At 35.7% G+C, this 25,799-nt stretch overlaps 1 protein-coding gene across 9 annotated transcripts in view; it reads left to right on the forward strand.

The window, feature by feature from the left end:
- Positions 1-655: 655 nt before the first annotated feature.
- C33H11orf65 (chromosome 33 C11orf65 homolog) overlaps positions 656-25,799 on the forward strand; it is a 33,994-nt gene continuing 8,850 nt past the window's right edge. The window contains exons 1-8 of one of the 9 annotated variants that reach the window (XM_032472521.1): positions 656-1,517; positions 1,765-2,363; positions 3,171-3,283; positions 4,975-5,064; positions 8,826-8,918; positions 18,887-18,940; positions 19,071-19,271; positions 20,711-20,841. In XM_032472521.1, coding sequence (XP_032328412.1) covers positions 4,984-5,064; positions 8,826-8,918; positions 18,887-18,940; positions 19,071-19,271; positions 20,711-20,841 — 560 coding nt within the window. In that variant the 5' untranslated portion in view covers positions 656-1,517; positions 1,765-2,363; positions 3,171-3,283; positions 4,975-4,983. Of the gene's footprint in view, positions 2,364-3,170; positions 3,284-4,974; positions 5,065-8,825; positions 8,919-18,886; positions 18,941-19,070; positions 19,272-20,710; positions 20,842-25,799 lie in introns of all 9 variants that reach the window. The other 8 variants (XM_032472516.1, XM_032472517.1, XM_032472518.1 and 5 more) reach the window with 8 other exon arrangements.

Below are 25,799 nucleotides of genomic sequence, written 5' to 3' on the forward strand. Positions count from 1 at the left end.
GATTTACACAGCTATCCCATCTGACACCAAATAGAAAGGAAGGAAATATTTTTGTAAAACCACCCAGAAGTTTCTCTGAGTTCTGTTTCCTAGTAAACTCTTCCTAGATTTAAGCAGGTGCATATAAAGAAAGAAATAGAAAACCTGATGGTTCTGAGCCTTAATGATCCTTTGTGGATACTTTAAAGATATTCTCTTTTTTAAAAATTATAGTTTTACATGTATTATTAGTGCAGCAGAAAAAAGGTCTGAGCCTTTTACTAAGAAATTACTGAATTCTTCTGGATCATGTTAAAGGTAAAATAATACATGCTCAAACAGTAACCATCATAATCTTTTTTTTTTTTTTTTTTTAGTAATTCAGACTGGCACTTCATTAAAAATATGTAGGGCGTATTTTTAAAGTAATATATAAACAGAAAGTACAAGTACACATACTATTTCCATGACTATATTTTATAGTTTATTTTTCAGAGCTACTATGTATTAATGCATCAAGTAACTACACCAAAGGGAACTAAAGCTCACACCTCCTGCTTACTTTGATTTGTGATAACGATTTAAGAGAACTCTGAAAGCTCAGTGAATCAATGAATTAGCCTTCAGGCAAGTTCTTCTGTACAATTCTGTATTACACAGAGAACATTTTCTTCAGGTGTTTTCCCCTAGACGTTAATCTTCCTTACAAACTAATTGTAATATATATATGACCATAGGTGGGAAACAGCAGAATCGGGCAGTTTCTGAACAAGATTATTTGACATAGCAATAAGTGACAAACTAAAGCATTGCCAAGTCTGAGTTATTTAGAATTCAAGCAAATCAAACTTACTTTAGATCTGCAGTATTTGTGTAAAGTTACCTGGGAATTCACTTAAGAAGTCACCTGTTTTCACTTAAAAACTACTTTAGGTTTTATCAACTGAAGAACTTAAGTTTAGAAATAGCATTGGGCTGCAGTCACGTGTCACTTATTCTTTGATTCCGCGCAGGCTCTGTCAAATCGCTAGGAGGGTCCGGTTATTTTATTTACAAACGAATACATTAATTCAATAGAAAGGAATTCACCACATTTCTCCAACATCTTTAAAGTCCTTGGTTGAAGTAGCCGGGCTTTATAATATATTGAGCACAATTTCGCGGAAAGTCACTTTGGTTTCCTTTCCAAAACCCTTTGTCTGGAAGCCACCGACAAACGCGGTGGGAGCCTCCGACACATCCAACCACGTTTGCGTGGCTTCAAGCGGGAGGGCGGGGCGGAAAACTCGGAGCCGAGGGGCGGGGCCGAGAGGCGGGGCCAACGGGGCCTGGCCTGGCCAACGAAGCGGAACTAGAATGCGTCATTTCCGTCTGCGGTGTTACCAAGGGCACAAGCGGATTCTGGGCCGGCGGCGATTGGCAGCTGATGGGAATAGTGTCCCCACCCCTCCGCCGCTACCACTCCGGATGGGCCTGCCTCTGTGGCCTCTGATAGGAGGCTCTCCTGGTTCCGTTGCTGAAGGTCCCGTGTCCTGGAGGTCCGCGCCACCCCCAACTCCCCTTAGGACGTGTCGTTTCTCTGAAGCCCCTGTTGGGCGTCCGGCCTCGCGTTTCCGGTGTCGCCCGGGATTAAGCCCTTCTCCCGCGTTTCCTCCCTGCGCCCTCGGTGAACTCGCGAGATCTCTGCTTAGGCGCAAGTATCGGCAGTAAGGCAAACTGCTGAGATCAAAGCACAGGTTGCCGTCAGCCCTGCCCCTCCTTTCTCTGTCTCTGTCTAACCCCCAGTGATCCCCGTGAGGCAAGATCTGAGTGCCCCTCACAGGAAACCTGCAGTGTTGGGGAAGCTGCATGTCTCCCTTGGACCCTCTCTTCCCACTGAAGAATCCATAGGCCCAAGGGGCCCTTTTAGTGCCGCACAGTGATGACCTTGGGGAGAGGCGAAAGTAAAAAGCTTCTCTGACCCTTCTAATACCGTCCTTCTTCGTCTTTGCAGTCTAGGGTGGGGGGCGGTGCTTCAGCCTCACTCCTGGGCTCTGGTATTTTCACAAGGGTGTTGTCTGTGGAGACTTTAGTTGATCTTCTTGTGAGGTGGAGTGAAATCAGGTATGACCTTTGATACCATCTTGAGGACACTGCCTTCTAGATAAACATTTCCTAAATGGACACGGACAACACTAACTGTAAAGAACAAGTGATACACTGGATTTTATGAAATTAAAGACTTAACAGAAACACCTTTAAGAGAGCAGTGAGGCACCCTGGGAGATGATACTCACAATACATATATTCAATAAAGGACTTGTATTCAGGATGTTCGAAAAATCCCTCCAAGTGAATATTGACAAGTAGAGGTGATGGAATTTGGGGATTTGAATATTTGGAAGGTATGTGAAGAGAAGGATAGGGATATTTATATCCTTATTATATGTAAGGAGGAGTCAAGTGACCTATGCTAGCATGATGGAACAAGAGACAAAGGTTTAAATATTCTTTAAAGCAATAAGGTAAGAAACAGACAAACTAAAAATAATGACGTGTGATTCTGAGAGGGAAGATAAGCAGGGTTTTGGAAGATAAGTAAGATAAATTCTTAATTATCTTTGCAGAAAGTCAACAAATCACTTCTAAAGTTGATAAATCTAACTATACAAGCATATTATTTAGAAGCATGGAAATAGTGACTAGACGATCTAGAACAAAAAATAGTTAAGTATTATTGCTTTTAGAGTATGAAGGTGGAAAAGAGTGAGATGGGGCAAAAACTTGCTTTTTAGTGTAAGTTCTACGTTATTTTACTTATTTGAAAGAAGTACACATTTTGGTTAAAATATTTTAAATTATAGAAAAAAATCTGCATTTACATTACTAGAACTATATAAATTATTCAATTATATGGCCACATAATATGCTATTTAGAAGTCACCCTCTGGACCACTTGAAGTAGAATGTATCCAAAATCAAGATCAAATGTGTTCTCTTTACCTCTTAGCAGTATTTTAATATGCCTTATATTTGAACCATGACTATGCATGATTAATTCTTTTTCAGAGTTTCTAACCTCTTTTTAAATTAATCTTCTCAGTCATACCTTTCATTGCATAGGGTACAATTTTATCTCCAGAAACAACCCTCCTAAAGCCATTCAACATACTGATCTAAGCTAAATTGATTACCATTTTTCTTTCCTTCAGATTCTGTTATTTCTTTTTCCACATCATTGATTTTCCTTAAACATCAAGTGATCCTTGTTTGTCTATTAGTAATGAAGAATGAAGATCTGTCTCAGTTTTTCTAGAGCACTAGTGTGAGTATCACATGCTTTTGTGTAAGTCTCTCATTTTCCTGCTGTCCACACTCACAAGTGGAAAGATTGCGTTGGAGCTTTATGAAGTAGGTGGCGTAAGTTAATTAACAGGCTTTCTCAGAGTGGGGTAGGGTCAGGTAGCCATCAGTTAAGTAAGGCATCTCTCAAATGCTAAAATAAGAGGGTTTTTACTGTGGAGTGCCAAATCCATACTAGAACTAGCTTTCCCAGAGAGTTTATGTGAATTTTTTAAAGAAATAAGTCTTCAGGATTTGTTTGTTTTATGCCCAACAGTAAATATCCATCTACCAGCATATTTTTGACTAATGGTAAATATCTACTTGCCTGCAGCTCTGGGACTTGAAGTGACAGTGGAGACAACTGGCACAGCTATTCCATATACAGATCTTCAATTAACCCTGTTGTCTATAGTCATTCTCTTTCCAGCCCTTTTAAATTGCTAAATCCTAATTGATATCCTTTCTAGGGTTCCAATGACAAACCAGCTCTCTCACTAGAGCCCCTTTGAAGTGTGTCTAGGCAGGCCTTTTACATAGTTATTCCCAACAGGATACGACCAATTATTTTTGATTTTCCAGAAATAAGATAAAATTTCTTATTTGCTCATGAACTCCCTTCTCTATGTTATGGGTTAACTTTATATACATTGTCACTTCAGTTGGGTTCTAGGAGGATAGAAGTGAAAATGTGTGCTCAGTCTACCATCTATTTAAAATACACACATACACAAACACACAGTTGTTTGTAAACCTGTGCATGTGTATGTGTGTGCATGGCTTCTCTATTGAACTGCATTAAATGTAAGGATGTATATAAAATATAAATATAGTATATAAAATACCTAGTACACTGTCAGAAACATAACGAGTATTCAAAGATATGTTACTGATTTGATTTGAATGTAGAAGAAAAGCAGTTATAAATGAAGTTACAAATTTAAAAAGATACAGGCACCCCAATGTTCATAGCAGCATTATTTACAATAGCCAACATATGGAAGCAACCTAAGTGTCCATCAACAGATGAATGGATAAATAAGATGTTGTATATATCTACTATGGAATACTACTCAGCCATAAAAAATAATGAAATAATGCCATTTGCAATAATGGACCGAGACAGTATTATGTTTAGTGAAATAAATCAGACAAAGATAAATACTCTATGTTATTGCTTGTATATGGACTCTAAATGGTAAAACAAATGTATATAACAAAACAGAAACAGACTCACAGATATAAAGAACAAACTAGTGGTTATCAGTGGAGAGCAGGAATTGGGGAGGGACAAGATAGGGGTATGTGATTAAGAGATACAAATTACTATGTATAAAATAGATAAGCAACAAGGATACATTTTATAGCATAGGGAAGTTTAGCCATTGTTTTGTAATAACATTAAGGAGTATAATCTTTAAAAATAATGAAACTAATATAATATTGGAAATCAACTATATTTCAGTTAAAAATTAGAATATATTAGGCAATCAATGATAGGTATCCATTTTTATTATAATTATTTTGATACCAAATACCATTTTCATTATTCCCTTTATACAACTTTCTATTTGATTTTCATTGAGTTCTAGTGACAGTTTCATAATGGAGTATATAAATTGATTTAAAATATACTTAAAGTCAAAATATACTCCTTTACTTATTTTCTTTTAGCACTTTCACATGGCTTGGAAACAGGAATCAGAATTTACACAGAGGGATAAAGCTGCTATAGTCATTCAGAAGGCCTGGAAAAGTTTTCTTGTGAGTTTCCTTTGGGTTTTGTTTTTGTTTTTTTTTTTTTTTTTGCAACTTTATTGAGATATAATTTGTATATCATATGGTTCACCTGTTTAAAGTATACAATTCATTATTTTTTAGTATATTAAACAGTTGTATACCATTCTTTGCTTTATAAGTAAACATTTTTAAAGTTTCAAAAAGTTAACATTAATTAATTCTCTCAATAGCCTCACAAAGATGTACTGAGTACCAAGTCTGAGCTCGGCACTTTGATAATGGCTGCTGTCAGTGAAAGTGTCACTAACAGGCTCATTTGGCTTTCACCTCTGAAAACTTTACTTCTTGACTCTGGAATCAGGTTGTGAGCAAGTTTTGGGGATATATTGACTCATTAAATATTTATTGAATATCTACTCTTGAGGACTTAAAACATAGTTGGATTAATATAGTAGTTTCTCATTGTGCTTTAGTTTGAGTAGAACTGGTCTCCTTATCCAATAAGGAATATCCAAGTTGATATCCTGGGTTAGGTGAGAGCCAAGAGCTAAAATTCACTCTTGTCTCTAGGATAGCATCAGCACTCTGTTCCTGATAATTTTGTATGAAGTGGTGTGGCTCTGTTTCTAGTACACAAAAATACCTTTAAGTCAGTTAATCACATCTTGCAAAATAGCTTCTGTTATTTGCCTCTGTTGCCTCTATTAAAGCCATAAAACCTATGCTGGGGCATAACTATTGATTTCCAACGCTAAAAAATATTTCCTTTAAAATGCATCATCCTACTCCTCTTCCTTTTGAGTCATACTCTACCTATGATGTATTGTAATATAAATACTAGATATAAGATTAGGCACATATTAATTTCCTATTGCTGCTATAAAAATTACCAAAATCTTAGTAGCTTTAAACACCAAAAATTTATTATCTTATAATTCTGGAGGTCAAAATCTGAAATGGATCTCACTGCACTAAAATCAAGATGTCAACAGAGCTGTGCTCTTTCTGGAGGCTCTAGGGAAGAATTTGTTTTCATGACTTTTCCAGCTGTTAGTGGCTGCCCACATTCCTTGGCTCATGGCCTCCTTCCATCTTCAAAGCCAGCAATGACCTACTGACTCCTTCTCACATCATATCACTCTAGTGCTGACTCTTCTCTCCCCTCTTTCACTTAAACGGGCCCTTTTTCCTCTTATAAGGGAACCCCCTTTTGGGGGGGGGGTGTTAGTTCATTGGCATGAGGAACCTAAAATGGCCAGGTGACAGTAGCAGCTTCTATTTTAGTGGAATTATTGGTGTTTACCTTGGTGGAAACATGTCCTCCTATGGGTGCTAAGACCTTTATAGCCACAGAACCCAATGGTACAAGGACAGGGAGCAAACTTTTCAGTAGTGAGTTATTAGAGGGAATTTTGAGAGGGAGCCACTTTCACTTCCACCATTTAATTTTCAGACTCATAAATGCTGGCGGTGGGAGAAATACCATCTTTTGTTGGTTATTGATTCAGAGCATATTTTATAACATGAAGGAAATCACCCTAGTCTGAAAAGTCTTGTCACTGGAACTCTAACTGTAACTGAGTCTTCAAAATGCCATTCCACCATTCTACCAGGCCAGGTGCTTTACAGTCATAGGGAACAAGGCAAAGTGAATTTCACGAGCACAGACCCACTCATGTGCTACCTTTGCTGTGAAGCAAGTTCTCTGGTCAGAAGCAATGTTATGTGGAATACAATGACAAGTGAACAGAACATTTTGAAAGTACACAGATGGTGGTGTTTGTAGGAATATTGTGCCCCCAGGAGGGTAAAGTATCAGTTACAATGACAATCAAGTGTTGTCCCTTCCAAAATGGAAGCGTTCCAACTAATCATTGTGCCACAGGAAGCTGGCTAATTCCCTCGAGGAATGGTACCATATCAGGGGCTCAGTGTTGGTTTCTGCTTTGGCAAAGTGGGCACTCAGCCAGATATGGTGAGTAAAAGTCCATGTTGCTGAGCCCATGAGTAACCTCTGTTCCTGCTGCCATGGCCACTTTGCTCATGAGCCCACTGGGCAAGGAGAGCAGTGGCTAGGAAAAAAGACTGACTGATTTTTAAAGAATAAGTCATCTTGCCCACTTGATTATTAATATTCTGCTCTACTGAGATTGTTCTTTGGTGAGTATTGACATGGGACACACGTATCTTTACACTTGATGCGCATTTGCAGGAGTCTGGCCTCTTCCCCAGACCTTTTTGTCACCAGTTTTCTAATCATGTTCTTTCCAAATCCCTGACCATCCAGCCAAACTATCAGTTACTACCCGCCCATAGATCTGTACCTCTGGCCATTTTTTCCTTCTATGCACAATAGACAACCAGGTATGCTGCTTGAATTCTGTACCCTAGAAGTATTTCTCTTCAGGGCCACCCCTGAGTGATACTATATATGGAATCTCCTATGGGTCACACTTTGCACTTGATGTCCTGAGGCCTGTGAGGTCCTGAGTTTGACTAATAGAATTCAGACTAAGAGATGCTCAAGAGAAGCCTTGCTGTTTCTTCTCTGGTACTTTGAAACATACATGCTATGAAGAAACTCAGACTGAAAGTCTACGTAGAGAAAGAGGCCCAAAAGTTCCAGATGTTCCAACAATGCAAGCTGAAGACCCAAAAATGTGTGTGAGGCCAGAGTAAATCACCCAGCTCCAGCTGGTCTCGCAGGTCACCACGGCCAGATACACACGTCCAAACAGGAACAGCAGAAGTTCCCTGTTGTCCCCACAGAAAGTGGTTGTTACTTTAAGTCACTGAGTTTGAGGGTGGCTTGATGCAATAATCTATACGTTTAGGAGATACTACTCAGATTTTAAACCATCATAAATTATTCTTGATACCCAATTTGGGGTTTTACTTAAGAAAATCATCTTCCTTTACATCTTCCTTTCAGAAACAGTATTATTTCTGTTGATGTGGGCTGCACCATCTTCCACAGGCAATTGCAGTGGGACTTCCAATTGTTATATTGGTATTATGGATTACTTCAACTTGAATTTGTTTGATTTGATTTAACATGAGTAAACAGTGGGGAGAAGTTTACCAAGAGTTATTAAGGGTTTGGGGGCAGTGGGATAAGGTATGAGGAGAGGATTACCAAAGAAATAGATTTCCAAGATAGAAGAATTGCTCAGTTGCTTGACTAAATTTGTGCTAACATGAAAAGTAGATAAGGTTTGTAAATCAGTGGAATTACTACAGGAATGAGGAGGAATCTGTAATGATAATATGATAATATTTGTTGAGAGCTTTCTTGTGCCAGAAGTTGTTCTAAGTGCTTTACAAATATTAACTCATTTACTCCCAACCATAGCTCCCATATTTTAGGTGAGAAACTGAGCAGAGAGGTTAAACAACTTGTTTAGTATCACACAGCTAGTAAGTACTAACAGTTAAACCCTGACAATACTATGCCATACTCAGTGTTCTTAACTGCTAAACTGCATCTTGTCTTTCTTCTGGATTACTCTGGATTATGCGAAAGTGTCACAGCCAAAGTTTTGGAGATTTTCTTTATAGTTGCTAGTAATACAATTATAAATTTAAGAGTAAAACTCTGTGAGAATAATACCAATATTGCCTGGCTTGTCAAAGCAAACCCTAAGTGGATAATGTTTCTAAAATCAAGTTTACATATGCAAATCTGTTTTATGCTTTTTACTTATTTTGCCCTAGTTAGGTAAAAAGCTAATTAGAGGTAGAAAACCCAGTTTTGACCATAAAATCTTATGTGTTTGAACTTTTAGAATGTTGCTGTGTTCCAACATTTAAAAAGTCTGATTAATATAAGAAGACAAGGGGAACCATGTCAGATAGTGAGATATATTAATCCTAAAGAGGTAAGGATTTATTAAATTTATTTATTTTTTTTATTGAAGTACAGTCAATTTACAATGTTGTGTCAACTTGTGGTGTGCAGCATAATGCTTCAGTCATACATGAACAAACATATATTCATTTTCATATTCTTTTTTCACCATGTTACTACAAGATACTGAATACAGTTCCCTGTGCTGTACAGTGTGTATTTGTTGTTTATCTATTTTATATATAGTGCTTAGTATCTGTAAATCTCGAACTCCCTATTTATCCCTTCTCACCCCCGTCCCCTGCCCTCCTCCAATAACCATAACTTTATTTTCTGTATCTGTGAGTCTGTTTTTATTTTATAAGTAGTTCATTTGTCTTTTATTTTAGATTCCACATATAAGTGATATATGGTATTTTTCTTTCTGGCTTACTTAACTTAGAATCACAGTCTCTGGGTCCATCCATGTTGCTGCAAATGGCATTAGTCTATTCTTTTTTATGACTGAGTAGTATTCCATTGTATAAATATACCACGAGTTCTGTATCCAATCATCTGATGGACATTTATGTTGTTTCTATGTCTTGACTATTGTAAATAGTGCTGCTATGAATATTGGGGTGCATGTATCTTTTTGAAGTAGGGTTCCCTCTGGATATATACCCAGGAGTGGGATTGCTGGATCATATGGTAAGTTTATTTTTAGTTTTTGAGGAATCTCCATACTGTTTTCCATAACGGCTGCACCAAACTCTATTTCCACCAACAATGTAGGAGGGTTCCCTTTTCTCCACATCCTCTCCAGCATTTATGATTTGTGGACTTTTAAATGATGGCCATTCTGACTGGTATGAGGTTATACCTCATTGTAGTTTTGATTTGCATTTCTCTGATAATAAGCGATATTGAGCATTTTTTCATGTGCCTATTGGCCATTTGTATGTCTTCTTTGGAGAGTTTCTTGTTTAGGTCTTCTGCCCATTTTTGGACTGGGTGATTTGTTTTTTTCTTATTAAATTGTATAAGCTGTTTATATATTCTGGAAGTTAAGCTCTCTGTCAGTCTCATCTTTTGCAAATATTTTCTCCCATTCCATAGGTTGTCTTTTTGTTTTGCTTATGGTTTCCTTTGCTGTGCCAAAGCTTATAAGTTTAATTAGGTCCCATTTGTTTATTTTTGCATTTATTTCTGTTGTCTGGGTAAACTGCCCTAGGAAAACATTGCTGACATTTATGTCAGATAATGTTTTGCCTATGTTTTCTTCTAAGAGGTTTATAGTGTCTTGTCTTATGTTTAAGTCTTTGACATTATTTATTGATACAATATCTTTTTCCCCCTTAAAAATGTGTGGCTACTTTATAAATTAAATGTGCTTGTATTTATTTTTAAAAACTTTTAAATTAAAGTACTACACACATATAAAAAATTCATAAAATATTTATAACAATGAATCATCACAAGCAAACCCCTGTGTAACCATCACCCAGGTCAGTGTTTTCATACTTCAAACCACTGCTTTTAGATTCTCTGCAAATCACTGCCAACTCCCTTCTTCCAAAAGATAACCACTATTTTGAATCCTACCACTATACTTTAGTTTTCTCCTTTTTAAAACTATGTATAATAGAATCCTATCGTATACTTTTGTTTCTAGCTTTTTCATTCAACATTGTTTGGGTACGTACATTCATTTCATAGAATTGATGGCAGTATTCCATTTTATGGGCATACAGCTAGTAATTCTTTCTACAGTAGATTGACATTTGAACTTTTTCCAGTTCAAGGCTGTCATAAATGCTACTTCTGGGACTTTGTATTCATGTCTCTTGGTTTACATGTCTGTGAATTTCTTTTGGTTTCTAGTCTACCTAGAAATGAAATTGCTGGATGGAAGAATTCACCAAACTATTTTCCAAAGTTATTATACCAGTTTATATTTACCATCGGCAATCTTTGGGAATTCTCGGTGCTCTACGTTCTCACCAAGGCTTAACATTGTCATTTTTAATGTTGCACTTCCCTGATTACTAACGAAGTTGAGCATCATTTTGAGGAGTTCTGCTCCTGTGTACAATTCTATATATGATTTTTCAGGCCTGACCACAGGCAATTACCAGGGCTTTACCTGCCAGGACTCACAGGGGAAAGCTGCCCCCGCCTCACACTCGACTCGGTGCACGGTCGGTGCAGTACACTCTCTAAACGGAGTTACAGTCAAGGACCCCGGCCCTCCCTGGTCATGCTCTTAGGCACGTTCCTAGCCCCATCGCCTACACGCCTAGGTTTCTTTACCTGAGGCCTTGAGCAGAGGTCTTCAGGCACCTCTGCTGAGATCTCCTTACTTGGAAGTCTGGAAGAAACTTACCTCACTCTGAATCAGCGTACCTGACCCTCCCCCCTCCATTTTTCTCCCACCCCTCCCCCAACACCCACACACACGTAAAACAGCCGGGCCTTTGTGCAGGCCCCTCCGTGGTGAGCGGGCGCCCACCCGAGGGGGCGCTGCTGCTTCCTTTGATTTGGGGCTCTTTAGACTTGATCGTAACTTCGCAGCTGAGCGGTTAAAGGCGCTCTTTCCTTTTTCGCCTGTTGCTTTAATCAGCTGCTAACTACCTTTCAGCTCTCTCGCCTCCAAGTCAGCTGAGCCCCTAACACATCTCCTTTCTCAAGTGTCTTGTACACGTGTGTTGTCTCTCTTATTCTTACTGGTTTTTAGCAGTTCTCCGGGTATCCTTTATACAAGCCCTTTTTCAGTTATGTGTCACACATACCATTTTTCACTCAGTGATTTGACTTGTCACTGTCAATAGTCTTTCCATTGATTTCTTTAATGAAAAATTTTAAACATATACAAAAGTCGAAAGAATAAAGTAATAAACCACCATATACTCATCACTCAGCTTCAGCGATTAACCACTTTATGGCCAATTTTGTTTCCTCTACACCTCTAGGTTAATTTGTCTTTTGATGAACAGAGTTCTTAATTTTAATGTAGTCCAATTTATCAGTCTTTTTCTGTATGGTTGATGCTTTTTAAAAATGAACTTTTTCAACCCTGAGGTCATGCAAATGGTCTCTTATATAAACTTTATTGATTTGCCTTTTATATCTAGTAGATCTGCAGTCCCCCTGTGATTGATTTTTGTGTATGCAGAAGTCAGCTCTCATGTTCTTCCATATAGAGATCCAACTGATTTTACACTGTTTACTAAAAAGGTAGTCTTTTCTCCACTGCTCTGCTGTGCCATTTTTATTATAAACCAAGCAACCATTTATGTATGAGTCTGTTTCTGAATCTGTCTGTATCTGTTCCATTAATCTAATTTCTACCCGTGTATTAATTGCTATAGCTTTATAAGCCTGTTATGTCGTGAAGAAGTACTCCCATCTTACACTTCTGCATAGACTCTGCATGCTACTCTTGGATGCTTGTGTTTCCATGTAAATTTTAGAATTAGCTTATCAATTTCCATATGCAAAACAAAAAATCTTCCACCATCCTGAAAAATAGTGGAGCGGGGAGCTCTTAAGAATAACTATCAGAATTAACTTTATCAGAATTCAGGAATCTAATTAAAAAAAAAAAACAACTTAAGGCAACCAGGAAAGTGTTTAATGAAGAAAGAGGCTGCTAAATTTTGGTAAAGAAACATTGTGGTGTTTTTGCTTACCTACCTGACATCCCCCGTTTCCCAGCTTAATGGCCTCTGTGGAGACAAAAGTTCACATTCCTGGTGTGGCTTGCTGGGGCCAGGGGGTCAAATACAGACCTTGTTCTCAAAAGTTGTGGTTGTGTATTTTGACTTGTCTGGCGATTCCTTGAGGGAGCTGCACAGAGACTTGCCTTTGTTTTGCCTGCTTCCATGCAGTGCCAGGGCTGGGCCAGCTTCCAGCCTTCAAAATCATATACTGCCCACAGCCATGTGAGGCAAGGGATGGCAGACAGGACAAGAACAGGCAGACCCAAAGCCTGGGTAGGATAAAGCTGAGGAGGACGATACATGGGGATGTCTGAACAAATAGAGAATATTTTTTTTTAAAAAAGGAAAAAAAGAAAGAAAGAAAGCAGATTAGTGATTGCCAGAGGCTAGGTGGGAGAGTGGAAGGGGAGTGACTGCTTAATGGGAGTAGGGCTCCCTTTTGGAGTGACTAAAATGTGGAAATATTGTCTGTACAATATTGTGAATGTACAAAATGTCGCTAGTGATAAACTTATGTTTAGCATGTGTATTTCATCACGATTTTTTTAAAAAAACGTTTAAAATTCTCTTGAAATTTTGATTGAGATTGCATTGAATAGTTAGATCTATTTTAGGAAAACTGATGTCTTACCAATATTTAGAGCTCCCGTACACGAACATTTGTGGAAACATGGAAATGTGCCACCCAGCCTCCTCTTCACAAGAAGACATTGCACAGCTGGAGGGAGTGCGATCAGCAGGCAGCCTCCAGCTGTGAGCATCTTCAGTTTCTCCTGCAGAGAACTGCCTCCCCCTAGGTCAGCTGCTTCCAGGGCAGTCCACATCCAGTGACGGAGCCATGTGTGGGGCTGAGGATGTGGATATAAAGACCAGACTGCTGTTGGGCAATATTCCCTCTAGAGTTCCCTGTAAGACTGGCCTAGGCTTTGTAGGGCCTGTACTGCAATCCACATTCTTCCCTCTCCTTCCTTTCATTGGTGTGGCCCCCAAACTTCATATCATGTGGCCCCCAAACTTCGTGTCAGTGTCTCCTTCCAGGAAACCCAACCAGAAACATTAGTTAGCTCTTCTATAATTTCTATATAGAGGATTTGCACATCTTTTGTTAGATTTATATCTTGCCTTTTCATGCTCCTATAAATGGTAATTAGAGGCTTTCTATTTTCCAATTTTTGTTGCTGCTATATAGGAAGACAACCAATTTTTATTAGCTTTGTTCCCAGGTGCATTGCTATGCTCATTTATTAATTCTAATAATTTATACATATATTCTTTAGGATTTTCTCCATAAACAAGCATATCATCCTCAAATAATGAGTTTTATTTTTTCCTTTCCAAACATTATACAGTTTATTTTATTTTCTTGCCTTTCTGCACTAACTAGCATCTTGAGTTAATTGGTCAACCACTGTCTCATTCCTAATTTCAAAGGGAAAAGGCCCAATATTTCATCGAGTAAAAGGTATGCTATAGGCTTTTTTTATTTAAAAAAAATCTTTTATCTGATTAAAAAAGTTTCCTTCTATTACTGGGCTAAAAGAGGCTTTTTTCTTTTTCTCATACCAAGAATGGATGTCAGATTTTATGAGACATTTTTCTGCTTTAATTGAGATATTATTTTTCTTTGAATGTTAAACTCACATAGCATTCCTAGAACACACATATTTGAGTTGTAATATTAAAACACAAAGGATAAGTACTTTAAAAAATATCACTGAATTTAGTTTGCTAATATTTTGTTTAAAGTTTTGCACCTATGTTCGTGCAGAACGTGTAATTTACTTTCTTGTCCTGTCTCTGTGAGATTTGGGTATCAGATCTAGCTGGCATCCTAAAAAAGTTGGGAAATGTTTCTTCTCCATTTATTTTCTTGATTTTTTAAAACATTGAGTGTTATTTCTTCCTTAAGTGTTGGGAAGGATGCATCTGTATTTATAATTGTTTCATATTATTTTTGGATGGATCTCTTTATCATTATGTAATGTCCTTCTTTGTCTCTTGTTACAGTCCTTGTTTTAAAGTCTGTTTTGTCTAAGTATTGATACCTGGCTTTCTTTTGATTTCCATTTGCATTGAACACCTTTTCCATCCCATCACTTTCAGTCTGTATGTGTCTTTAGATCAGAAGTGAGTCTCTTGTAGGCAGCATATACCTAGGTCTTGTTTTTCTATCAATTCAGCCACCCTGTATCTTTTGATTGGAGAATTTAGTCCATGTACATTTAAAATAATTATTGATAGGTATACATTTATTACTATTTGTTATATGTTTCCTGGTTGTTTTTATAGTTCTTTTTCATTCCTTTCTTCTTTTGCTCTCTTCTCTTGTAATTTGATGGCTATATTTAAGTTACTTTGGGTTTCTTTCTCCTTTTGTGTGTGTGTCTATTACAGTTCTTTGGTTTGTGGTTACCACGAGATGTGTAAGTGTCTGTGTATATATGTATTTTTTTTAACTTGATGATCTCTTAATTTTGAATGCATTATAACACCCTGCATTTGCACTTCCCCCACCCCCTCATGTTTAATGTTTTTTATTTATTTTACATCTTTTTGTTTTGTGTATCCTTTAACTCCTTGTTGTGGATTTAGATTTTTACCACTTTTGTCTTTTACTCTTCCTACTAGCTTTATAAATGGTTGATCTACTACCTTTATTGTGTGTTGTCTTTAACAATTAGATTTTTTCTTTAATAATTTTCATATTTTTAATTGTGGTCTTGTCTTTACTAGAAAAGTCCCTCTAACGTTTCTTGTAAAGCCAGTTTAGTGGTGCTGAACTCTTTTAGCTTCTGTTCATCTGTTAACCTCTATATCTACCTCAAATCTGAATGATAGCCTTGCCCTGTAGAGTAATCTTGGTTGTAGTTTTTTTCTTTTATTACCTAGAATATATTGTGCCACACCCTTCTGGCCTACAAAGTTTCTTCTGAAAAGTCAGCTGATAGTCTTATGGGAATTCCTTTGTATGTAACTAGTTGTTTTTCTTTTGCTGCTTCTAACATTCTCTTTTATCTTTAATTTTTGCTAGTTTAATTACAATGTGTCTTGTTGTGGACTCTATGCTTGCTGGACCTGGATGTCTGTTTCCTTCTTCTATTTAGGGAAGTTTTCAACTATTATTTCTTTAAATAAGTTATCTGCCTGTTTGTTTCTCTCTTTCTTCTTCTAGGACCCTATAAGCAAATGTTAGTATGTTTGATGTTGTCCCAGAGGTCTCCTAAACTATCCTCATTTTTTTAAATTTCTTTTTGTTTTATCTGTTCAGCTTGGGTGATTTCCATTACCCTGTGAAACCCTTCTGGGCTTGGTGATTTCTACTTTGAAAGGTTAATTATTGATTCAATTTCTTTGTAGATATTTGTCTATTCAGATTGTATATTTTTCCTTGTGTGAATTTTGGTACGTTGTGTCTTTTAAGGAATTATCCATTTAGTTTAGGTTATCGAATTTGTGGGCATAGAGTTGTTCATAATATTTGTACATTATCCTTTTAGTGTCCATGGAATCAGTAGTGATGGCCCCCTTTTCATTTCTGATATTAGTATTTTGTGCTTTCTCTCTCTCTCTCCCTTTTTTAGTTAGCTTGACCATAAGCTTACTCAGTAATCTTTTCAAAGAACCAGATTTTAGTTTCTTTTATTTTCTCTATTGATTTCCTGTTTTTGAGTTCATTGATTTCTGTTCTAATTTTTTTTTTTTTTTTTTTTTTTTTTTGCTCACCTTAGATTTATTTTGCTTTCTTTTCCTGGTTTCTTAAAGTGAAAACTTAGATTCCTGGTTTCAGATCTTTCTTGTTTCCTAATACATACATTCAATGCTGTAAATTTTCCTCTAAGCGTTGTTTTTGCTCCATCTCACAAATTTGAAGTTGTATATTTATTGTAACTTCAAAACATTTTTAAATTTCTCTTGAGATTTCTTATTTGACCCATTTGTTATTTAGAGGTGTGTTGTTTATTTTCCAGGTTTTGGGAATTTCTAGCTATCTTTCTGTTACTGATTTCTAGTTTAAGTTCATTGGGGTCTAGAGCATACTTTATATGAGTTCTATTCTTTTACATTTGTTAAGGTGTTTTTTATGGCCCATAATGTGTTCTGTCTTGGTAAGTGTTCCGTGTGAACTTGAGAAGTATATATATTCTGCTGTTGTTGGAAGAAGTGGTCTATAAATGTTAATTAGATCCAGTTGATTGATGACATTGTTCAGTTTAATTATGCCCTTATTAATTTTTTGTCTGCTGACTATGTTAATTATTGGTTGATAGAGGGGTGTTGAATTCTCCAGCCATAATAGTGAATTCCTCTAGATCTCCTTGCAGTTCTACCAGTTTTTTCCTAACATATTCTGATGCTTTATTGTTAGGTGCATAAACATTAGGGATTTTCCTATTTTCTTAGAGAATTGACCACTTTATCATCATGCAATGCCCCTCTACATCTCTGATAATTTTCCTTGCTCTGAATTTGGCTTTGACTGAAATTAACATAGCTTCTCATCTTTCATTTGATTAGTTTTAGTTAGTATGCTTTCTCTTTCTCCATCCCCTTTCTTTTAACCTATCTGTGTCTTTATATTTAAAGTGGGTTTTTTGTAGCCAACATATGGTTCGGTCTAATTTTTTTATCCACTCTGACAGTCTCTGCCTTTTAATTGGTATATTTAGTGCATTGACATTTAAAGTGATTACTCACATAGTTTGATATCTACTATATTTGTTACTGTTTTCTATTTGTTGCACTTGTTCTTTGTTTCTTTTTTTCTGCATTCTCCAGGTTTTAACTAAGCATTTTATATGATTAAATTTCCCCTCCTCTCTTAGCATATTAATTATACTTCTTTTATTTTTTGGTTGTCCTAGAGTTTTCAGTGAACATTTACAACTAATCTCAGTCCACCTTAAATAACATTATTCCAATAAATACAGTCTCTCATAAACTTAGGAGACAAAGTCATGCTAGAAGGAAGGGACTTACCTCAAACACATAGCCTACCCCCCACCCCCAATTGAATCTACAGGTGGTAGCAGGATAAAGGTTTAAGCTGAGGTCGTCCAAAGAGTGTAACTGAATCTCCCACATTATTTCATGGTTGAGGAGATAGAGACATGCCAAAACCTATCAATAAACAGGGAAAAATTGAAAGTGGACAGACCAGACAGAGATTACTAAATCTGCCATCCAGACTTGACACAGCTCAATCTCTGATCGGATTTATATGTTCAGAACACTTACATTAGCCTACAGTTGGGCAAAGTCATCTACCACAAAGCCTATTTTATAATAAAGTGTTGAATATTTCATGTAATGTGTTGAATACTGTACCAAAAGTGAAAAACAAAATGGTTATATGGGTACAGAATGGTTTTAAGTGTATTGGTTGTTTACCCTTGTGATGGTGTGGCACACTGCATCACAGGACAGAGTGAATATCATACAGCATATCGTTAGCCTGGGAAAAGATCAAAATTCAAAATTAGTCATATGGTTTCTACTGAATTCAGTATCACTTTTGCATATCATGAAGTCAAAAATTAAAAGTCAGGGATCATATGTGTGTATGTATAATTTTTAGTCAGGAGAAAATTGTGCAAAACTAATTGTCTTTCAGGCAGGGCAATTTAGGATAACATCTATTTTCTCATTAAATTAATATATTGAGGGCCATATTGAAGACCAAGAATTTTTTTCTCTACTTTCCACTTGGTGTGGGGGCACTAAAATTTAGAAGACCAATTATATACAATTCTTATAAAATTTAAACATGGATTTTTGATTTAATAAAAACTAGTTTAGAAAGATCATCTGGTGTTAAATTCATTGAACAGTTACATTTTTTTCTCTGAATTTACCTGGAGGATAATATTTAATATGAAAAATCATATATTAAAGGACTTTTTAAAAACTTATTTTTATGAATAAAAAAATCATTTCATTTTTAAACTTTTACATTACATAGAAAGGAAACATAGTTTGGTATCATTTTCCCAGTTATCATGTAAACTGTCTTACTTATTGAGTGTCTATAAGAAAATAAATCCTAAGATACTTTGTTATTTAAAATTAACTATTTGAGGGGGGTGGGTTTGGCTCAGTGGTAGAGCGCTTGCTTCGCACGTGTGAGGTCCTGGATTCAATCCCCAGTACCTCCATTACAAAAGGTTTTAAAATTAACTATTTCAGTTTTACCCTCTTCAGCTATTCCATAAATAATATTCAGCAACTGTTGTAACATAATAGAGTGAGACATTGTAAATTGATATATGCAGAATGTTGAAGAGTAATTTTTTTTTTATAGGCAGAACTTCTAGATGCTGCTGCTGGCATCAATGTACGATTCAGATTAGGTGGTGTAAGTATGGATAAAATTTTATGTAGTAATTTAAAGCACATTTATTTGAAATTTTAAAGACGCAATTTTTAAAAACATTAACCATTTTTGCAATTAAGTTACCGTGGTCTTTGAACTTTTCCACCTACAGGTTAAATTTCCACCTGAAATATATTATAAAATTTTCACTCACAGACATATTGAAGATTTGTGCGCTAACAGCCCTAGAGATTACACAAAACTGCCCGCAAAATATACATCTCATAATAAAAGTGATCATCTTCAGGAAGAGGGTTATAGTGGCTGGTATCGTCGTGTGGAGAACAATGGCTGGAGGCCTGTTTCTGAAAGAGTAAGAAAATATAAATAGTAATGGTTTTGAATATTATATGCTTAGAAACCTATGTTTTTGAAAATTAATTTTTAGATTATTTTAAAATAATACATCCTACTAATTTAACTGCTAAAATTTCTTAAGTTAACTACTCTGGGGTTACTGATACACTTTGAGTACAGCAATATATCTTTTTTTTAACATTTACTTTACTTTTAATAATCAGCTTTGAATCTAGGCCATCTTTAGATACTCTCTGGCACTCAGCAATTTCCCTTCTTTATAACAAAGCAAATCTGAAGATGTTGCTGACTCTGTATTAATCCTTGGACAAGAGGTAGGGGTTCTTGAGAATAATATGACATTTTCTCTTACAGAGCTTGTAACAGCAGATACTGGTGGGAAATGATTTGGATTTTCATGGTGTAGGAAAATTTAACCTGTACTCATATGAATTGAAAAGAGTGATTTTAAATATACACAGTTCCTAATGTGTATATGTGATTTGGGGGCTTTTTCTATAGATACTCTTGTTTAATCTCCTGTCTGTGGAAATAATTTTTATCTAAGGATATTTGTAAGCTTACATTTTAAAAGTTAACACCATCTGGTTCTATAGCTCTAGATGTCTGTTTATATCACCTTAAGTATCTTCATTCAAATCCTCAATCTCTGGTATACAGATTGTAGAATGTATTGACTATACTAAGTATGAAAAGTGAGAATGACCAAAGTATGAATTCATTCATTCATTCAACAAGCTTTATTGCCTACCAGCCAGGTGTCAGGCTTTGTACTAGTTGCTCGAGAAACAATGGTAAAAAGAATAGTCCTTCTCCTCAAGTAGTTTGCCTTTTAATTAAGGAGACAGTCAAGTAAATGGGGTATTTCAGTACAGTGCAGTAAATATGTGCTTTAATATGGGCAAACTCAGAGTGTTGTAGGGGATAGCAAACTCTCCTTTTTATTTAATGTGTATGTGGTGGGGGGAGGAGGAATGAATTAGAAATAGGAAAATAGGCAACCAGTTCATATAAAGTGTCATACAGGGGGAAACACAAAGTCTTGGGACACAATGGTGAGACTTAACGTATTTTTGGAGGATGTCTATATTCCTTGAGGGTTAGAGTCTTCAAAAGTCAACAGCACCTAATGATCAAGTCTGCTCTTAGGAGAAACAGATGCTCTTAGAATATGTCTATTCATTTATTCATTCAATAAATACTTCTTAAATAGCACCTCAGTATACTAATACTTTGTCAGGTTTTCTATGGCAGGTGCTTCCGAAGGCTCAATATTCATTCACTTAATTAGAAATGTCTTAAAAGAGTCTATCCTCTCCTCTATTTCTATCTTGGCATATTCCTATTGAACACCCAGAAATTCTTGCCTATAGTCAGATAACCTCACAATCAGTAATTCAATATTTTGTGTATTCATTTTTCATTTTTCAATAGTTTTGGACATCTACTGAAAATGTAATGGTAGAAGACAAAAGAGAAAGTGAATTCCATTTCTCTAAACTGAAGAGGAGGCAAGATATGGAAAAGAAAAGAAAAATTAGAAAAATAGAATGGATGAAGCAAATGTAAGTTGATGAAATACTTAGACTTACTAAAGAAGTATACAGTATTTTAAGTTTTTTAATTGCTATAACTATTAAAATAAATACATGTTATTTTAAACATAAGATGAAAAATTACATGTATATTTTTAAAAATATATACAAAGCAAATATTTAATAAATGCCTACTAGACACTGTTAATCCCTGGGATATAAATGATAGAAGACAGGTTCTCTTTGACCTTGAGGATATCGCTATATTGGAACATCAGATATGTAAATAAGCATTTACTCTCATATATGAAGTAACTCTAATTTCACCCTCTAGACCCACTCTAGACACTTCCAAACCTTTCTTTCTCCCCTAAAGAAACTGACTTGTATGGATTACATTAAAAGTCACTCTGGACCTATCTAATAAATATTAAAAGCAAGCCCCAAAAGAATCAAATTGTTTCCAAGTTAACTTGACTATATACAAGAACAAAGCACCAAAATATTTAATAATACAAAAAACTCCAGTACTCAAAATCATATAAAATTCACAATTTCTAGCCTATAGTAATCAATTAACAAGCATGCAAAGAAGCAGGAAAATGGATCCCTGAAAAGAAAAAATAGTATCAACAGACTTGCCAAAAATATCTTTTAAAAATGAAAATGAAAGAAAGCTTTTCATACAGACAAAACTAAGTTCTATCATCATGAACAGAACAGCAGCATAAGAAATGTTAAAGGAAGTCCTCAGGCAGAAGAAAAGTGATTCTAGGTAGAAATCTAGATCCATACAAGGAATGAAGAGCACCAAAAATGGTAACTGTAAGTAAATGTAAAGAACTTGTCTAGAAATATTTATTAAATGATTACGCGAACAAAGAACTACAGAAAAAATGTAAAATCATAATTTATTATAATTTGTGCTCTTACTAAACAATATAAATCAAGAGGTATGCTCCTGCTTCTATAAAATTCACTAGGTCTAATGGGTCATTATGAATTTAAAGTCTGACAATGCAGAAACTTCATGAGTGCAGGAAAATATCTTGTCACGGTCATATCTCTTGCCACCCAGGATTGTATAACCCTACTTTTATTGAATTTTTATTATGTGCGAGTCATTGTCCTAACTGCTTTATAGGGATTTGTACTTCTAAACCTCTCAAGAATGCTATGAGGTAGTAGTGGGTTTTTTGAAGTATAGTTGATTATATTAGTTTCAAGTGTGCAACATAATGATACAATATTTGAAAAATTATACTCCACTTAATGTTATTACAAAACAATGGCTATATTTCCCTGTGCTGTAAGATATATCCTTGTTGATTATCTATTTTATCCACAGTAGTTTGTATCTCTTAATCCCCTAACCCAGTTTTTCACTTCCTTCTCCCCTCTTCCCACTGGTAACCACTGGTTTGTACTCTATATCTGTGAGTCTGTTTCTGTTTTGTTATATATATTCATTTGTTTTATTTTTTAGAATCCACATGTAAGTGATAACAGAGCATTTATCTTTCTCTGCCTGACTTCTTTCACTAAACATATTACTCTTTAGGTCCATTCATGTTTTGTGAAGTACAGAATTTCATTCTTTTTTTATGGCTGAGTAATATTCCTTTGTGTTTATATACCACATATTCTTTTTTTTTATATACCACATATTCTTTATCCATTCATCTGCTGATGGACACTTAGGTTGCTTCCATATCTTGGCTATTGCAAATAATCCTGCTATGAACATTAGGGTGCATGTATCTTTTCAAATTAGTGTTTTCATTTTCTTTGGATATAAACCCAGCAGTGGAATTGGTGGATCATATAGTAGTTCTATTTTTAGTTTTTTGAGGAACTTTTGTATTGTTTTCCACAGTGGCTGCACCAATTTACATTTCTACAGAGGTTCCTTTTTCTCCACTCGTGAACATTTGCTTTTTATACATTTTCTGGTAATAGCCATTCTGAAAGGTGTGAGGTGAAATCTCATTGCAGTTTTGAGTTGCATATTTCTAATGACGAACAATGCTGAGCATCTTTTCATGTTCCTGTTAGCCACCTGTATGTCTTCTTTGGAAAAATGTCTATTCAGGTCTTCTGTTCATTTTTTTAATTGGATTGTTTTCTTCCTTTTTTTGATATTCAGTTTATGAGCTGTTTATATATTTTGGATATTATTTTTGCTTTTATTTCTTTTGCCTTAGGAGACAGATCCAAAAAAATATTTCTATGATTTATGTAAAATTGTGTAAAATCAAAAAGAATAAAATACCTAGAAAATAAACTTAACCAAGGAGGTGAAAACTATAAAACACTGATGAAGAAATTTGAAAATGATACAAAGAAATGGAAAGATATACTGTGTTCTTGGATTAGAGGACTTAATATTGTTAAAATGACCATATTACCCAAAGCAATCTACAGATTTAATGGAATCCCTATCAAAATGCCCATGACATTTTTCACAGAAGTAGAGCAAATACTTCTAAAATTTATATGAAACCACAAAAGACCCTGAACTGCCAAAGCAGTTCAAAGTTCAGCAATGCAATCTTGAGAAAGAAGAAGAGAGCTGGAGGAATCACTCTCAGACTTCAAACTATACTACAAAGCTACAGTAATCAAAACAGTATGGTACTGACTGAGAAAAAGACACACAGATCAATGGAACAGAATAGAGAGCCCAGGAATAAACTCACACACCTACTGTCAATCTATGACAAAGGAGGCAAGAATGCACAATAGAGAAAAGACAGTCTCTTCAATAAGTGATGCTGGGAAAACTGGACAGCTACATGTAAAAGAATGAAATTAGAACATTTCCTCACACCATATACAAAAATAAACTCAAAGTGGATTAGAGACCTAAATGTAAGACCTGAAACCATAAAACTCCTAGAAAATAACATAGGCAGAGGATGTAGTATTATGATTACCATTATAAGGATGAAGACGTCGAGGCCCAGAAAGGTTATATTTGGCAAAGATTATACAGCAAGTAAATCACAGAAGCAAGATTCAAAGCCAGGTAGTTTGATACCAGTCCTAGCTCTACACCATCTCTAAGGCACATCCTAATAAATGATTGTCAAATTAATAAATGAGGGAATTCTACCAAACATACAAAGAAGAACTCATACCAATCCTTCTCAAACTCTTCCAGAAGATTGAAAAGGAGGGAATACTCCCAAACTCATTCTATGAAGCTACCATCACCCTGATACCAAAACCAGGCAAAGACACCACCAAAAAAGAGAATTACAGACCAATATCACTGATGAACATAGATGTAAAAATCCTTACCAAAACATTAGCAAATAGAGTCCAACAGCACATAAAAAAGATTATACATCATGGCCAAGTGGGGTTCATCCCAGGGACACAAGGGTGGTTCAACATACGCAAATCAATCAATGTAATACATCACATCAACAAAAGAAAGGACAAAAAAACACATGATCATCTCAATAGATGCAGAAAAAGCATTTGATAAAATTCAACACCCATTTATGATAAAAATTCTCACCAAAGTGGGTATAGAAGGAACATATCTCAATATCATAAAAGCTATATATGACAAACCTACAGCTAGCAGAGTACTCAACAGTGAAAAACTCAAAAGCTTCCCACTAAAATCTGAGACAAGGCTGCCCACTCTCACCACTCCTATTCAACAGAGTCTTGGAAGTCCTAGCCACAGCAATCAGGCAAGAGAGAGAAATAAAAGGGATCCAAACTGGAAAAGAAGTGGTGAAAGTGTCACTACATGCTGACAACATGTTACTATATATAGAAAACCCTAAAAGGTCCACACAAAAACTACTAGAGCTGATCAAAGAATTCAGCAAGGTAGCAGGTTACAAGATTAACGTTCAAAAATCAGTTGCATTTCTTTACACTAACAATGAATCAACAGAAAAAGAAAGTAAAGAAACAATCCCCTTTAAAATAGCACCCAAACTAATAAAATGCCTAGGAATAAATCTAACCAAGGAGGTGAAAGACTTATACATGGAAAACTATAAACAATTGATGAAGGAAATTAAAGAAGGCTTAAAAAAATGGAAAGATATCCAATGCTCCTGGATTGGAAGAATCAATATTTTTAAAATGGTCACACTGCCCAAGGCAATCTACAGGTTTAATGCAATTCCTATCCAATTACCCAGGACATATTTCACAGAACTAGAACAAATCATCATAAAATTTATATGGAACCACAAAAGACCTAGAATTGCCAAAGCACTACTGAAGAAGAAGAAAGAGGTTGGAGGAATAACTCTCCCAGACTTCAGACAATACTATAGAGCTAGAGTCATCAAGACAGCATGGTATTGGTACAAAAACAGACATATGGACCAATGGGACAGAATACAGAGCCCAGAAATGAACCCACAAACTTTTTGGTCAACTAATCTTCGACAAAGGAGGCAAGAATATACAATGGAATAAAGACAGTCTCTTCAGCAAATGGTGTTGGGAAAACTGGACAGCAGCATGTAAATCAATGAAGCTATAACACTCCCTTACACCATACACAAAAATAAACTCAAAATGGATCAAAGACTTAAACATAAGACAAGATACAATAAACCTCCTAGAAGAAAATATAGGCAAAATATTATCTCACATATATCTCAAAAATGTTCTCCTAGGGCAGTCTACCCAAGCAATAGAAATAAAAGCAAGAATAAATAAATGGGACCTATTAAACTTACAAACTTCTGCACAGCAAAGAAAACCATAAGTAAAACAAAACGACAACCTACGGAATGGGAGAAAATTTTTGCAAACAGTGAAACCGACAAAGGCCTGGATCTCCAGAATATATAGGCAACTCATACAATTTAATAAGAAAAAAACAAGCAACCCAATCAGAAAATGGGCAGAGGACCTAAACAAGCAATTCTCCAAGGAAGAAATACAAATGATCAATAGGGACATGAAGAAATGCTCAATATCACTAATTATCCAAGAAATGCAAATCA

Source organism: Camelus ferus, chromosome 33 (assembly GCF_009834535.1).
Source record: "Camelus ferus isolate YT-003-E chromosome 33, BCGSAC_Cfer_1.0, whole genome shotgun sequence".
Classification (NCBI taxonomy): Eukaryota; Metazoa; Chordata; class Mammalia; order Artiodactyla; family Camelidae; genus Camelus; species Camelus ferus.